Source organism: Seriola dumerili, unplaced genomic scaffold, assembly GCF_002260705.1.
Source record: "Seriola dumerili isolate Sdu_G_001 unplaced genomic scaffold, Sdu_1.0 BDQW01001556.1, whole genome shotgun sequence".
In the NCBI taxonomy this organism is placed as follows: domain Eukaryota; kingdom Metazoa; phylum Chordata; class Actinopteri; order Carangiformes; family Carangidae; genus Seriola; species Seriola dumerili.
This window is the reverse complement of record NW_019175811.1, coordinates 405,355-421,411: the sequence shown is the minus strand read 5'-3', so window position 1 is coordinate 421,411 and position 16,057 is coordinate 405,355. Positions and strand designations below refer to the sequence as shown.

General features: G+C 41.6%; 3 protein-coding genes across 3 annotated transcripts; all 3 read right to left on the bottom strand.

Annotated features, from left to right (window-relative positions):
- Positions 1-12: 12 nt before the first annotated feature.
- On the bottom strand, positions 13-6,929 carry retreg2 (reticulophagy regulator family member 2). The gene is made up of 9 exons (XM_022768373.1): positions 6,626-6,929; positions 5,972-6,075; positions 5,682-5,712; positions 5,204-5,333; positions 4,720-4,804; positions 4,317-4,454; positions 3,795-3,883; positions 3,284-3,419; positions 13-3,062 (listed from the first exon to the last, which is right to left on the bottom strand). The coding sequence occupies exons 1-9, from the start codon at positions 6,877-6,879 to the stop codon at positions 2,260-2,262; spliced, it is 1,770 nt and encodes a 589-aa protein (XP_022624094.1). The 5' UTR covers positions 6,880-6,929; the 3' UTR covers positions 13-2,259.
- A 1,002-nt stretch (positions 6,930-7,931) lies between these two features.
- On the bottom strand, positions 7,932-10,956 carry LOC111238725 (5'-AMP-activated protein kinase subunit gamma-1-like). The gene is made up of 13 exons (XM_022768380.1): positions 10,878-10,956; positions 10,697-10,739; positions 10,371-10,471; positions 10,160-10,241; positions 10,010-10,068; positions 9,641-9,686; positions 9,471-9,525; positions 9,261-9,387; positions 8,990-9,155; positions 8,856-8,893; positions 8,567-8,713; positions 8,241-8,468; positions 7,932-8,155 (listed from the first exon to the last, which is right to left on the bottom strand). The coding sequence occupies exons 1-12, from the start codon at positions 10,893-10,895 to the stop codon at positions 8,352-8,354; spliced, it is 999 nt and encodes a 332-aa protein (XP_022624101.1). The 5' UTR covers positions 10,896-10,956; the 3' UTR covers positions 7,932-8,155; positions 8,241-8,351.
- Positions 10,957-11,432: 476 nt separating this feature from the next.
- cnppd1 (cyclin Pas1/PHO80 domain containing 1) lies at positions 11,433-15,996 on the bottom strand. Its single transcript, XM_022768403.1, has 8 exons — positions 15,818-15,996; positions 15,162-15,264; positions 14,838-14,919; positions 14,613-14,733; positions 14,249-14,377; positions 14,098-14,159; positions 13,786-13,903; positions 11,433-13,567 (listed from the first exon to the last, which is right to left on the bottom strand). Exons 1-8 carry the CDS (start codon positions 15,878-15,880, stop codon positions 12,938-12,940), a joined length of 1,308 nt encoding a protein of 435 aa, XP_022624124.1. The 5' UTR covers positions 15,881-15,996; the 3' UTR covers positions 11,433-12,937.
- Between the last annotated feature and the right edge of the window lie 61 nt (positions 15,997-16,057).

Genomic DNA, 16,057 nt, shown 5'->3' with positions numbered 1-16,057 from the left:
AATCCAGATAAAGTTTGTTTCAGTTTGTTCTTTTATTCTCTTAGTTTCACATGTGGAGTTGCAGTTTTATTTTACCAGTTTAATGACAATAAATCTTTTCCGCTTTGTGAAACTCGTCCATTGCTGTTATATTTTTAGATGTAAAAGATCAAACTGAGTACTTTATGGAAAAAGGAGAAATTAGAAAATATATTCCTTTTTTAAAATTGTACAGTTCAGTAAGTGCCTTTTTTTATATAGTTCGAGAAGCCGTATTTTAAGCATAAAACACACTACAACCATACACAAACTAGTCTGTTAATATCCTCTAATTCTGATGTTACCACCTGCCACCCATTTACAGTCGGGTAGTCTTTTACAAATGAGGACACATCAAAACTTGTCTTCCCCTTGTTGATAATTAAATATCAAACTGAACTCAATGGGCTCTTTTAACCTGAAACATTCAAATTGACTTTTTTTCCTCACAAATTGTGCAGTACTTTGTCAGTTGACAAGGAGAACTTGAACAGAGTGCTGTTTTTACATGCAGAATATACACGTTCCTTTTTTAGCATTTCTACACTATACACAAGGAGGCATTGACTGAAAAAAGGAAAAGGTTAGTACAAATACAATGCACTACGACAAGTCGGGGGAAATGGACACATAGCCTGTTATATTCAATTTGTACAACCCACCCCTGAGATTTGGATGCTGAGTGGTTTAGGAAAGCAAGAACGGGCCTCTTCATTCAGTCGATTATAGTGCTAGATTTCTTTTTGTCATGTCAACAATTTTCCCCAGCTGCGGCCAGATACATGGGGAATATCTGAAGTATTATGTCTCTTCAAAAACAGAAAAAAAAAATCTGCTCAAGTAAAAGTAACACTCTTTTGAAAATTGACCTCAAACATTGATTATGGTAAATACATGCGTGATTCATGGCATGCATGGACTTGTCGTGGCACAAAAGAGATTATTTGGTAAAAATACATATCCCAGTGATGACTATACATGTACAAATAGTCGGGTATAGACGGGCCTATCTAACAAGACGCCTGTTTTTCAACAAAGTTGTAGATCAAGAGTAAATTCAATTACATATGGACCGATTACAATATGGATGTAAGAAATTAAATTGTATTCTCACATATAAATAAAAATGAGGCATCAATCACAAAGAGGAAAATCAGGAACAATTCTTTTTATCTTGCCACATCAAAGTCACTTATGTGTACGGGTAACGGATCCACTACTTGTCAACATCCAACAATGTCAAAGATTAAGTTTCCATTTCCAGGCAACAAGTGAAAGACCACTAATGACTGCTTCTGTCAGAACTGTAGAGACCTGGGAAGTATGGGTAAAGTGAAGGATAATACTATTGTTTTACTAAGACCAACTCTGGGAAACCTGGACGTCCATGGTGCCATCATTAAAAACGCTTATTATACAATCATTATTGGCAACTGAAGGGATAGAATTTACTTTCAAACTCCCTCTCAGCTCAACAATAAAGTTTCATCAACTGACAATTAAATAAAATAATTTATAGTATATATTAATAGTTATATAATCCAACATTCCAACATTTCATAACACCATCTGGATAAACTTCTTCTGAACGAAAACAAGTTGGAAGGGTCCAGCTCTTACCCAAGGTGGAAAATAAAAAGGCATCATTATTGTGACATCAGACTGAACTTGAACAGGGTTTTCATTATGTGGTGAGAAATTTGCTTGCTAAATTATCAAGCAAATTTCATGCCAGATAAACCATCAAACCTCAGAGCCCAGATGGAAAATACAAAGCAGCCCCTGACAATAATGATGTCTCTATAACTTCTAACACAAGCTCTGCCCCGAACCTGCTCTCACTTAACATGATACCATCAGCGCAGCAGGCAGTGTAACACCACAACAAACTCTACTGTAAATGCATTATTGGTGATTTCTGCTCTTGCCTTTGTATTTAATTGTACAGATCAAACCTAGGATGTCATGAATGCCACCTGATAGTAGCTATTGATCCCGATAATGTCATGGTCCTGGACTAGACGCAACTCAGGTACCAAAGCTGAACACACCCCTATAATATGAAAACATGAAAACAGAATGGACCGAGTAAACTCAACCGTCCGTCACACTATCAACAACCGACAGCATTCAACTCTTTGATAAATGTTTTATAGCAGTATGCATGGATATAATGTAGTTCTAACATACAAATAAAAACAAAACAGTTGTTGGTGGGGGCAGGGGGAGGCAACAGGGAAGCTATGACTGTGGTTGATGTTGAGGAGATGGAGGTATGTCTGGAGCTCCTCCCGCCACCTGTCCGTCAGAGCTGAGGTCTAGCCCCTCATCCAACTGCTCCAGTTCACTTTGGTCCAGAAGCTCAAAGTCTTCTTCCTCAGTCGGAACTAGTGTGTCGTCAGGCATCTCCTCGCCAGCGCCGCTTTCTGTTGTAATCGCCTCATCCAGTTCCTCATCAGGCCCCAGCGCCCCTATTGTAGTAACTGTAGTGTCAGCAGTGGTGTCGGTGGGTTGGGTGGAGGTCTCCAGAGCGCACGGTGGGGTTTCAGTGGGAAGGAACTCAGCCAGAGAGGGGTCCTCGCTGGCCTCACTGGAGCGCAGCAGGGCTGACAGAGTGTTCTGCACCACAGTGGAGATGGCCGTGCTCACTATCTCCTCGCTCAAGGCCTCCAGGGACTGCTGTGCACCCTGGGTTACTGCAGCTTCCTTCCCCTCTCCTCCCTGCCTCCTCGCTTCCTCCCCTGCGGCTGGCACAGGCAAAATGCCCTCCTCACTCCCTGGTGGTGGTCGTCCATGTCCGTTGAAGTGTGTGTTCACAAAGTGGAGCGGGGACGCTAGGTGCTGGATAAGGAGGCTGGCGGGGCTGAGTGGTTCATCCTCTGATTGAGCACCAGCCTGTGCTCCTTCGACCTGGCTGGGACCTCGCAGAGGAAAGTGGAGCAGGTTGTGCTCGATGGACGGGAACTCCTCGACTGAGGGAAACTCGGGGAGATCCCGAAGGTAGGACTCCTCTGGGTCGCTGTGTAAACTCTGCTGGTCCAGGTCTAGATCCAGGTAGAGACGAGACACCAAAAAATGAATGTCGACCAATTCAAGCACCTACACTTAATTATAATAAGTTTCAGTTTTAAAAACAAACAGAACCTCCATTACCTCCAAAGATAAAAATAGGAACAAACCTTTGGACTTCCTTTTAAGCAAAAAAGAAAAAAAATTCTGTATTTGTATAAACGGAAGTATGTTGTTGATGTGAGTGATTATTTACCTTCAGAGACATCAGTGAGTTGAGGAGTGGTGGCTCTGGACACCGAGAACCCTCCACTCTCCAAGATGGATGCCTCCTCATCCGACAACTCCGAGTCTGTGATGGCCATCGCCAGAGCTGTAGTCTTCACATCCACCTGAGCAAGAGAACCGCAGCATTATAACTACATCACTGCTAACACACAAATGCATCAAACAGACTTTGGCATCAAGAGTTCATCATTACAGTAGCTGCCGTTTATATTCTTACGTTGGCACCGTGCTCTGCAGGTGTTAATACATTCCACAGACGTAGCATAGTGACTGAATACCAGACATCAAAACTGTCAGTACCTGAATAAACTATGTACACCCTAGCTTCATTTTTGGAATGTGGTTGTACTTGAAAGAGATTTATTTCACAACACTTCAGAAGTCCCTTTAATGAAAAAAATATACATATATACTCACACTTTCAAAAGTCTACTCTATATGGCTCTATGTGAGTTGAGTTTATGGGTGTGTGCTCATACCGTTGGGGCAAAACAAGACAGCTCCTCCTCGCTCTCACTCTCGGTTTCGGCTCTTGGCTCGTCACCCTCCTCCAGCTCTTTCTTCACCTCTGTTCAAAACAAACACACTCATGACTAAAAGAAATGATTCAAAAAAAAAAAGAAAAGAAAAAAAAAAAAAAGGGGATTGGCACTCAGTTTTGTACCACACCTTAAAGTGAGCTACAGGATAGTGAGTGTACCACATTGTATGTGAGATATGGGATCTAGAAACAAATGCAACCAGAGGAACTTTTAATGACACTTCCTTGATAGTCGACACGGTCCAATTTACAGTTATATAACAGGTAGTGTTACAGTTACAGTGTTATTCTTTCAATGTTTGCATTGATTCGTGTCTGAGGTTCAGTTTGAGGAGAAAGAAAGGTGATCTGCATCGATTCAAAACTTAAGGTCCTTGTGGAACGGTTCCAAGTAGAAGCATGTGTGCACACATTACATATGCCCAAATCTGTAGCCTCGAGGTGTCACAGCAGCACTCACTCCTCTTGTCGTGCTTGCGGTGCTCGGTATCTCCCTTCATGCTGTAGTCCAGTTTCATCAGGATTGGCTCCAAGCCCGTGTACATCCTCTGGATCAGTTCGTGGTAGACCACCAGCGGCCACAGCAGCACACTCAGGACTGAACAGTGAAACAGAAGAAGAAAAAACAAAAACACTCAACATTTTATAAACTCTCTACTCTTTGCAAGTAACAAAACCAGATGCTGCAAATTGACACAGGGTGCATGTTATGCAAAAAGACAGCTTTTGTCATGACAACCCAGTTATGTGAATGAGGTATGAAGAGATACAACACTAAAAGATATTAAAATACATGTATTACCTACTAAAGTAACATTCAAATTAAGGGCTTAGTACAACTGTTTTTTTGCACAGACACTCACCTATAATATAGGAGATCATGATTCCTGGTACGTAATGGCCAACCACGGCAAGTACAAAGCAGCCACTGCACATCATCACACAAAACTGAGAAACAGAGCAAATAAGACAAATTAGCTACCACACCTTCAGGCTGCAAGGGACAAGAGGAGGAAGTGAAAAAGTGGCATCTCTGCAGGTGTGTGGAAAGAAAAGAAGTTAGTTCTCGCAACTGTAGCAACAGCAGTTTGTGTCACACCTTGAAGATTCCCAAACTTCCCAAAAAGGATTTTTAGCCTGTAAGCATTTTTTTTAGTCAGCCATATTGTTAGCAATGTTTACTTTTACTTACAGTGTTTGGCTCTGTATGCTATCAATGAACTGCACAAGATTGGCTGCGTGTACTTTAAACAAGAGACTTGTTTGCTCCCAGGCTTTTAGAATAAACTCAGGACAGTGAGGAATAACGTATCTGTACTTTCAACAGTCTGAGTCAAAGTGCTGTACCTTGCCATGGTTCTGTCGTTTGTACTGCAGCATCTCCTGCAGGTACAGGCAGCAGGTCAGGTAGCTCTCAGCCAGGTGGTGGCTGAGCTCAGGAATACTGAGCAGACGCTGCTCCACACTCATCGTTTCACTGTATGCAAACGAGAATACACACACAAACAAACAGGAAGAGAGTGACAAAATCAACACTTGTAAAGAACAAAAACCTGTACTTAAGAGTGCTTCAGGTTGTAGTTCAGTGACTCAGAGAGGTAAGGTAGGATTCCATGTTCATGTTATGACAGTGAAGGGAGGGAGGCGCACATAGATGAAAACAAACACAGCAGACAAAACTTGACCTGTAGCCTAAAATTAGCTACAATTATATGGTGTCACACATGAGATTAATGTCAAACACGAAGGCAGCCAATTTAAGAGTAATGTCACAGAAAAAACTATATTGTAAGTGCTGTGTTTGTCATGCACACATACTACACACCTTTGTACAGGGTCAGCCTCTGCATGTTGAACTGTCGTGGAGTAAAAACACACACAATTAGCCGGAGACCATGAGCAGAACATGTACTTTGGTAGACAAATAAAAAGGCACTTTTTAAAGATTACCATAGGACCTCTAGGGGTGAATATGCTCTTAACAAATGTTCTAAGGTTTCTGCTTGTTGACCTTGGCACTTAAAAAATATGGTGTATTTTGCCATAGTGAACATTTGCTTAGATAATAAGTGGTAAAACTTGAGGACCAGATTCAAATTACATAAAGGGGCTTACTAGTAATGATGGGCAACTTGGGCTTCCATCTCTCCAGTAGCATAAGTCCCAGCAGGGACAAACTCAGCAGGAACAGAGGCCGCAGGGAGGTGTAGGACAGGAGCCTGTGGAGACATGTAAACACTCAATTGGCTTATGTTCAACACACTGACATACTAATATAATAAACATAATCATAATGCTAGTAAGCTCATTTCCCACATTAGATTTAATAAACATATCTACATAGCACCTCTATTAGATTGTCTTGTATAATATGAGGCAGGAGAAAGTATTAAACTGTCACTGACAGCTGGTTAACAAGGCCTGGGCCACTCAGCATGACATGAGTGTTTGTTGGGATTAAGCTAAACAAAAGCTAACAGTGTAAATACTAAAAATAACTCCGGTTTCCTATTTTGTCGCCGCATTTGTGCATTTCCTGATATTGTTCAATACATGACGACAAAGTAGCCGTGCTTAAAATGAAGTTTAAACTGACTTGCAAGCTACGTTAGCATTAGGCTAAAGACATGGGATTAGCTAACTTGTCTTGACATTCACTCGTAATATCCTCGCTGACGTTAGCCACCTAGCTAATGATGCACTTGAATACAGCCTCATCGAGCTGTCAGAGAGGTGACAAGCGTGATTGAACACAGTCTCGACGGTTACCAGAATAATGTGTTGAGTGTCAGGGCGACAGAGATGCTGTACAACGGCCTCTCCCAGACCAGCAGCCTCTGTACCCACAGCAGCAGGGGCTCATACTGCGATAGCCAACCCTGAAGACGCTCCCGCAGGCGGACAAGCTCAGGGTTTCCGTCCCCGCAGGCCTGCTCCGATGTCCCGGCAGGAAACAGAGCCTCTAGGCCGACCGAAGAGGAGGTAACCGAGGGGCGTCTTCTGGCCTCCTCTCCGCTCGCCATGTTTTCCCCCACTTTGTTATGTTGTTTTGGAGATCACGGGGTGTACGGAAAGATCAGCGTCAAGTTTTACAGATCTCAAAAATAAAGCTTCCGTTTGTGAGCTTCAAAATAAAAAACATCGATTACGTAGCACAGTACACAAGGCGAAAATTATGAATTGAGAAAATGTATTTTTTGAGTAAAAAATTGGATCATAATTACAGAACGATCACTGTAAATTTAAACAAAATCAATCATTATCGGATATGTGGCAAGAAGTTCACAGAGTACCAATCAATGCACATCTGTTAAAAGATCTAGGTTAATGTAGTGATTTACATATATTCCCGATTAATTAAACCCTACTGTCTCTGATTAAACCAAAAGCAGGTTACAAAACATCTTCATGTTCAAAGTTTAGAGACTCAAACAAAAGCTATACTTCTTTCTTTTTACAGCTAGCCTCATATTTAATATAACGCAAGGATATTTTACTTTGAAGACACTATCAATTTCCGGTATTATTCTTGATCATTTCTCGCAACTTGATGTACCAATTACACAGATGGGCGGACGGATCACAAGGCCCGTCACGGATGAGAAAAAAATATAGTCACGTGTTTCCTTGTTTACTGTATAGAGAGGATGGGGTTAAAGCCCAAGCATACCACCGTGTGGTAAGAGACACTGCTGTAAGAAGGTTGCATAATAACACACTTTAGTCCTGCATGTTTGCTCTGTTAAAGTCCTCCCCAAAACACATAGCTACCTGTGCTACTACTATTTCTACTACTGCAGATATTACTACTGATAGTGTATTTGTGTACATTTTGATAGGACTATTGTCTATGTATGTTTTATTTTTATGTAAAATTCTTTCTCATATATATATATATATAGCTCCTATCATTAGTTTTTTTGTACTCTCATATAAGAACATTTCCAGCAGTTTCAGCCATATTTAACATATTGTATTTCTCAAGGGGGATGTACTTTGAAAAAAAACACACACCAGCAATTTCGGATACAAATGTGATGATGAAAATGAAAATCATACAATGATACAGCACAGAAATTTACCGTATTGAGTAAACATATATTGATCAATTTGATCAAATGCAGCCAATATGGTGCTGGAGACCTACAGAGATTCATCACAATATCAAGGTCAGCTGACTGTCCGTTATTGTTACTTGAATTTAACACAGATCATGGAAGGAATCTGAATGTAAACAACAGCACAGGTGGGGAATTTTTCTTCCTCTTGTGATCTCTCAATTCAATCACGTGGCGATTTCTGAAAGAGATAAACAAAAGCTACTATCACTCCACTCAGCAACTGTCACGAGAATCCTCAGAAAATGAAGGCGATCCTTGCTTACAAAGCATCGGTCACACAGCGTTGGAAGAGAGGCTCCAGAGCCTACCTGCCTGGGTACATGGCCTGGGCTCATGTCTACACGGGTGGTAAAGGAGTGAAGTGTCCCCTGGTGCTAGGACAAAAGGGCGTCAATACCTGCAGGGGTTAAGACCATGGCCTGCAGCAGGTCAGACAGAGAGATGATGCCCCTCACCACATCAGCCCTGTCCACCAGGACCAGCCGATGGACCTGGGATGAAGAGGAAACGCATTTATCGCATCTTGTGATTATATAAGAAATCCGTTGAACTCCCAATGAGACCGAATCATTTTAAAGAAAATCCCTACCTCTGCTTTGACGATACGGTCTATGATAGTCTCCAGGGTTTCATCAGGATAGCACTTGATGACTCCCTCCACAAAACACGTGCGCCTGCGAACGGCTTCCAGCATAGTCATGTCCAGATTGTCGTAGCTCTTCTGGGCTGCTAGGTTCTGCAAGGGGGTGAGCACAGACACCGACGTTTCTGAGCAGGTGTCAGCAAATAGTGCTGCACAGTGTAATTTATCATTTCAAATAGAGTCATAATTAAAAACAAAAACAGGACAGGGCATAATAAACCTGTGTGGTACTTACAATCACATCAAATCTGGAGTAGAGTGCCACCACCTTGCCTGAGAAAACATATTTTTGGATGCTGTAACAGCCACCAATAGTAATAAATACAGCTCTATAATGTATCATCTTTAAAAAATGCTTAAACAGTATACCTTGTTGGTCCACCACCGGCAGCGCAGACACCCGCCTGTCCACAAATATAGAGAGGGCATCATAAAGTGATGCTGTTTGCTGAACAGTGGCGATGTTCCTGAAAGTTCCGATCCCAAGCTCCTGGATCTGCCCATGAACGAACGCAGGCTTAGGAACCCTTCTCCCCTGAAAACATCCAATCGGCATCTTAGGATAAACTTGCATAAAAATCACATTAAATAAAATTTAAAAAAAAACAACACCAAATATCTGAATTAAAAGCTTTCTCACAAATATATGGAGGAACTTGAGGATTCGTTTGTGGGTCAGGATATGCAGGACATTTCCAGACGCTGGGTCGATGATGGGCAGCCTGTGGATCTTATATTTGAGTAAGGAATAGATGGCATCGAAGAGGCTGAGAGGAAAGAGTAGGAGAGACAACAGGAATTTATTGCCCAGCAGGGATGAGAGTCAAAACAGTGTATGATGTGCACTCACCTGGCCTCTGGAGAAATACTAATGAGGAAGTGATTGGAATACTGTAAGTAGACATCTGAAGAAGACAAAGGAGAAGAAGAGATAAAGCACTGATAGAAACTCACTGAGATGTGTGCACACAGAGATAATATCATTGATCTGTGTTGGTTATTTACTTTGAAATGAATCACCTCTCCATGTCTCAATCTTGTGGCTCTCCAGCTCATACATCTGAACCTTTAGAGAGGAACCACAATGTCGAGTTATGAGTCAGTAACTCTCGATTAATGACAGGTCAAATTCCAATACTGCAAAGACCTTCAGTCAAGTGTGAGATTCACGCTGTGTTTGTGTGTGTGCCGACATTTAGGAGCTCATGTCTCAAATACTCCAACTGTACTTATTACATAACCTTCTTTTATGACCGTCTGTGGCTTATAATATGGAGATGTGGTGTCAAATGATATCTGTGCTATCTTAAAGTAGTTGGAAACTAACTGCACAAAAATTAAACTTAACTGAGTGTATATGGCTTTAAAGTGCAGTGCATTCATGCTCACCATAGGAGACTTGTAATAGCAATGGAGGATGTTGATGAAATCCGTAATAGTCAGCATACCTGTGACAGAAAAAGGATTTATGTTACCATTATTATCATTCATGGTGACCAATACTTCACGAGGGCTACGCCGTTAATCTTTCGCCCTTACCCACAAATCTCTGTAACTTGCTGTCCCACAGAGGCGCAGCCCTCAAGCCGTTTGCCACCAGTGCAAAAAAGGCCTTTTTCACCTTTGGAGATAGATAAATTCACACTGTTAAAAAAGAGTGAGGTTTTTTTTCCGAGCAATCGAGCTGCTATGTGTCTCAGTGCGGGATATATGAGCTCGTCTTGCTGCCGTTAAACAGCTGCAGCCTTACTTGTAGTGTGGTATCAAATATGACCAGTTTAGAGCTGGTTGGAATGGCTTCATAGCAGCAGTGGCTCTTCATGAAGTTCATGTAGACGGTGGCATCAGCCTCTAGGAGGAATCATATAGATCAACAGCTCACTGTCTGAATAGAGATCAGATACAGACATGAGTTTGTTCATGCATACACACACACACACACACACGCCACAACTACAAGTACGTGGTAAGAAAGAGTAAACAGTCTAGATCCCTATAATTGCATGTGTGCACAAAAGCCTACAAATCCACATACACACATTTACACAGATCCAAAGACACATGCATAGCAGTTACCTTGTTTCTGTATTCCCTTCTTCTTCTTTTCTGGGAATGACACCTGCAACAGAGCAATCAAAACTCCACATGACATTGTCAAAATAGCTTGAGGCTAGTCATTTCCTCGGTTCCAATAATAGCTTTAACTCCGCCGACACTTTTCTCTTTGTTATATTCATTCCAAAGTAAAAAGTTTCACCTGTGAAGGGGGCTCCATAATTCTGTTGTGTCCATGAAAAAGTTGTTTTCAGAGCAGCAAACTCAAAAGACTGCTGGTGGCTCTGCTCAGTTCTTTACCCTTTCCTACAAAGCAGTTGGGTCTATATTAGGAGCTCTCAAGTGGTATGTTTGGCTAGGGGTGCAGGGGAGGGGTAAAGGAGCTGGCACTGGCTGAGGGGGTGGTGGTGGTGGGGGGCACTTCAGATTCTGCCAAAATCAGACACTTGCTTCCCGTCTCAGTGAAACATGCAATCTCATTCTGAAACATGCATTCTCAATCTGTACTTATGGCCATTTCAAATGATATTATTTTTGCAATTGTGTACTGACTGCAGAGGGGTAGAGCACACACAAGATAGAGCATGATTTCTAGCACAGAATAAGATGTTAAAATGTGTTTTTTTTATTTCAAATATGGCTCATAGGATTTTTCAAAGCCTATGTGGAGGCTACCACCTGCTGTCAGAAATAAGATAGCACAAAGCCTTGGTCTATGTAGAGTAAATGTCAAGGCTGCATACAGCAAAGATCCCCGAGTCCAAACGTATAGCTTATTGTTGGCTGTCAACTTGACACTGTCATTGACACAGACAATAACTAACAAATGCCACAAAGAAATGCATTCTTTATTAGCCATTGTTTTTTTCTACAGATTTTTTTTTTTTTTTTTTACAATATTTGCATTTTACAGCATTTACAAAATTAAAGGACTTGGTGCTTCAAAGTGTATCAAATTGAAATGCTAAGAGCAATTCGTCAAAGGTTCAATTACAAAGTAAACGTCCTGGGGGACCATGTGTAACTGTGTACATAAAAATAATCTAGTCTTTACATTTTTCTCTGGTGTTTTAAAAGAGGAGCTTCACGATGTGGAGTGGATGAGAGTTGACATTTAAATGGAACCAGATGTGCAAATTCCAGACAAAAAAAGAAAACCTGCAGTTATCCTTCAGCACGTTACATGTTGTATTAAAATGTTCACTTCAAAAACACCAACCAGAAACCAACTAGAAACCGAGTAAAAACCCCAGGAGCCCATCTTTTTTTTTTTATACACTTCTTTCCCTTGGAGAATGAGAAACTTCTTCTTTAATCTCTTAAATTTGGCTGAACATTACCCTGTTACTGTTATAGGAAAGTAGCTTTATGGTTGTGTGACATCCTGCTGCCACATAAAAGTTGGTGAATAATTTTACTATAGAAAGAAAAAGAGATGAAAAAAAAAAAGCTGTAAATGAGCAGAATAAGAGGAGATGATGTTAATGATCACTGTGTGAGCAATGACAGTACCACTGAGGTATGAAGACAAAGTGTGTAAGAACAGTCTGTTTCTTTTCTTTGATGCTTTCTCCTGAATAACAGGTGAAAGTTGACAATGACAGAAGACAATTTGTTCAACAAGTAACTGGTGTACAAAAATCTTGTGTACAAAATCAGTGCTTGCAGCATGTGTACGACCAAAGTCTGGTGTAAATCTGTATACACACACGGCAAAGATATGGTAACAGTAAGCAAATATGGATAAGCCAAAATTCAGTATACAAAGTAAACTGACTTAGTCCCTTCTTTTCACAACGTCCCATCAAAGAGGAAAAAAAAAAAAAGAACTTACTGTGAAACTTTCACCTTTCAGATACGCTGTATAACCTCCGCACACTTTCATCAAGTCAAAACACAAACAATGAAAAATGTGGGTAGTAAAACAATTTGGTTGAAGCCAAGAAAAATATTAAATTATCCTCAAATTCCACAAATTCCTTGTCTGCAGCGCGTTAACCAAAAACTATGGCATTTTACTTATGGCAAATTTATTCTGCAGTTGTGAACTATAAGTGCATTAGTGAACCTTCACCCTGTGCTGTGTTATCAAACTCTCACTCTGTCTGACATGTGCCTAATTCCTCATCTTCACACCTGTATTTCTAGATCTGGAAAAGTAAACAAAACATGACTTCAAGCAGTTGATGAGCCATGAAAATGATGCTGGTTCAATTTCCAGAGTCTATTTAACAGGTTGACAGCAGTGGTGTTTGCAGGTCTCTAGCCGGGCATGAGCAGAGCTTGGGCTTTCATAGACTCTGGGTGGCAGGGTCCCAGCTGTACAGGGGGAAACACCCCCAGGCGAGAGTTCAGACTTGGCTCTGTGGCTCCGAGGAGGCTGGAGGCCAGCCACGGTGCATGACGCTGATGGTTGTCAGGGGAACCATGAGTGAAGAGTGCCGAGGTGTTTTTAAGCCCACACTGAAGAGGAGGGAGGGTTGCAAGACAGCCAGGACAGAAGAAGGAGGCCGTAGACCAGGTATGGGAAGCTTCCATTTCAGACTTGGTTTCAGGATGTATGTGACCCATTGAGGCAAGGAGGGAGCCCCAGAGACACAATACTGATGTCTGTGAGGAAGCCGATGGGGGAGTTTGTCTGTGACCTATTCCAAGTGCATTGGTCTGACGGTTCAGGCTCTTGTTGGCTTGAACACAACAGGGGGGGCGCTGGACTGCTGCAGGAGCTTCTGGGTTTAGGTTGGAGGTCTGAAGGTGGGCCGGGCTGGTCTCTGCTGTGGGTGCAAACGGGGACTGGCCGCTCCTGGAGAGACTGAGCTGGTGCAGGACAGCGCTGGTGGCAATAAGGCCAGCCACACTGGTCAGATAGACCAAGCCGAGCATACAGGATACCTGAGAAGAAAATGAGATTAAATCTTACAATCAAATCTAAAAGACTCAACTCTCCCTGGACTGTTTTGACTGTTGAGTTGTTTGCTTAGTTGCGAGTTATAAATGAAGAACAAAAACAAAAAGACATTTAAAAAATATGCCTGAGGCTCCCATCATGAGATCTTGCCCACACATATAAATATCCTTGCAGCTGCCTTCAAATCAAATCCCCCTCTCACCTTAGTAAAGTGCTGGTAGATGGCTGTGAGGGCCTGACTCCATGCTGATTGCTCTAGCAGTACACAGAGGTCAGTGTAGGTGAACCAGCCACGTTTCATCCCCTGCCGCTCTGCAATGCTGAGGACACAGAGGCCGAGTCAGAAATATTCCTTTCACAAACTGGTTTTGCTGCTACAGAAAGGATTCACAGCACTTTTTCATATTTTGTTTTACAACACTGAACTACAGAGAATGTAAGCTGGCTTTTAAATGTCCATTTGGGGGGCTGAAATTTGTTGCAGACACTTTTGTGGTGAAGTTGACAAACCAACCTGGTTTCCAGATGACTCAGTATATCAAAGAAGTCATTTGGCTCTGTGAAAAGGCTCCATTCCTAGAAGATATGACACATGGGTTGGGACAAAGAACCTGAACCATACACATCTGCAGGGACACACGACAAACACATAAAGTGCCACTTACAATGGCATTCAAGAAGTTCATCTCCAGGTTATTGACAGTTTGCACGTCCAGCTTCCCAGCTGCTCCCCACTCATCGTTGAAAACTTCTTCTTCCTCTCCTTCGTCATACAGGTACTTGCTGGCAACCATCTAATTCAAAGTGAGAGATCAGTGCTTTGTTAATAAACTATCTATTAATTGCAGAAAACAGCAGTATAAGAAAAAAGGTATCAAACTCCACTCTGAAAAGAGTGGTGAACATGTTATTATACCTTTAATAATAATAATAATAATACATTTTATTTAAAGGCGCCTTTCTTGGCACTCAAGGACAAGAAAGGCGCCTTTAAATAAAATGTATTATTATTATTATTGAAACACATACCATAGAGATCAGGAAGAGGTCAGAGGAGGAGATCTTTTGTAGGTATTCAGGGTTTCTATGTCGGAGCCGTTCTATGTAAACTAGAGCCAGCATCATGGCACATGGAGAGATGCAAGCCTCCCTGAAGGAAAAATAAATAGCTTTCAGTGTAGAAATGGCAGTGTTAAATTTAGTCCCAGTAAGATTGTGCAGTCTATGCAAAAGTGTATATAACACAGTACATACCTGGCAACATGAGCTGCATACTTCTTCTGGAGCTTTCGTATTGGGCTTGGGGCAGACTTCTGGAAGATTTCGACGGCAATATCTGAGATAGTGGAAAGTAAAGATAAAAGTTGACTCTCACATGATTGCAACTATTTTTACATATATACATTAATTGTGGACATGTACTGAGCAAGTTGTATACTGGCACAACTTTGAACTTCTACCAAAAATGTTTTACAAACACAAAAGTTTCCCTTTCTTGATGCTGACTTTGCTTTTGATTTTTATGAAAGTGCTCAGTTCTTTGTACTAACCTAGTCCAAAAGCTAATATTAAACTCACCTGTAACAGGGCAAGAGAGGGCATCTAAAGAAACGTCTTTGTCCAGGCCATAATATAGTCGCTTTCTCACTCTTTCAGTCAACTTCTGGTGTCCAGGAAGAAACTGTAAAACAGTAAAATGAGCTGTGTTACTATAGCTGCAGTTTTGGGGAACTAGGTTAGGCTAGACAAGTTAGGTTGACGTAAAACGTTTCCTGTAAGCAAAGACATATGCTCACTAATTTGATTTACAAGCAAATTTACGAATGCTTTAATCGACACATTCGTTTACAGCAACTGTATAGCATATTATCAAAGATCCTCAATACTTATATTTCTCTACTGTCTCTGATACTATATAAGGATATTAGCTAAGCTAATGCTAGGCCCGTAGCAGGTCAACAGAAAGTGAACCTTAAAGTGACAGTGGCTAACTAAGTAATAATGTTAGCTATTGGGGCTAACGTTTTTTTTCAATTTTAAGTGACAAATTATTAAATATTAGTCAGAATCATTTAGCATGGCAATATAGTCAACTTTTGTCGTCGGTAAACACACACTGGGATAAGGGACCCACCGTTAACTAACCTCACTGACATGAACGTCAGCTAATGCTAGCTAATGCGCCTAGCGATGGCTTCCGCAGTTTGCTGACCCAGCGTAACTCAACAACATACCGTGAACTCCTGGAAGTCCGAGAACTGAAACGTCTTTTCGTTGAATAAAGCGTCGAAATCCATATCTCCTATCGATAAAACATTAGTCAGGCGAATAATGAAAAGACGACCGCTTAGCCCCCGCCTGGCTGGAAGAGCTAGCAACACACGCCCTGACCGGGTGCTACAGTCAGTGACGAAGGGAGCCTCCAGCAGTTTGGCTCTTTCCAGACAGACACAGATGCTGGGACTGGGCGGGGT

Bases quoted from the DNA above. Each gene is read 5' to 3' on its own strand.
- retreg2 (XM_022768373.1), bottom strand. From the start codon at position 6,879: ATGGCGAGCGGAGAGGAGGCCAGAAGACGCCCCTCGGTTACCTCCTCT. The intron at 5,334-5,681 runs GTGTGTAGTATG...GTTTGCATACAG, and splicing joins GAGGCTGACCCTGTACAAAG to TGAAACGATGAGTGTGGAGC. The intron at 4,455-4,719 runs GTGAGTGTCTGT...TTCACTGTTCAG, and splicing joins CATGATCTCCTATATTATAG to TCCTGAGTGTGCTGCTGTGG.
- LOC111238725 (XM_022768380.1), bottom strand. The intron at 10,472-10,696 runs GTAACTGCTATG...GATTCCTCCTAG, and splicing joins GAAGGGAATACAGAAACAAG to AGGCTGATGCCACCGTCTAC. The intron at 8,469-8,566 runs GTAGGGATTTTC...TCTTCATCCCAG, and splicing joins ACCGTATCGTCAAAGCAGAG to GTCCATCGGCTGGTCCTGGT.
- cnppd1 (XM_022768403.1), bottom strand. From the start codon at position 15,880: ATGGATTTCGACGCTTTATTCAACGAAAAGACGTTTCAGTTCTCGGAC. The intron at 14,160-14,248 runs GTAAGTGGCACT...CATATCTTCTAG, and splicing joins TGAACTTCTTGAATGCCATT to GAATGGAGCCTTTTCACAGA. The intron at 13,568-13,785 runs GTGAGAGGGGGA...TTTTCTTCTCAG, and splicing joins TCTACCAGCACTTTACTAAG to GTATCCTGTATGCTCGGCTT.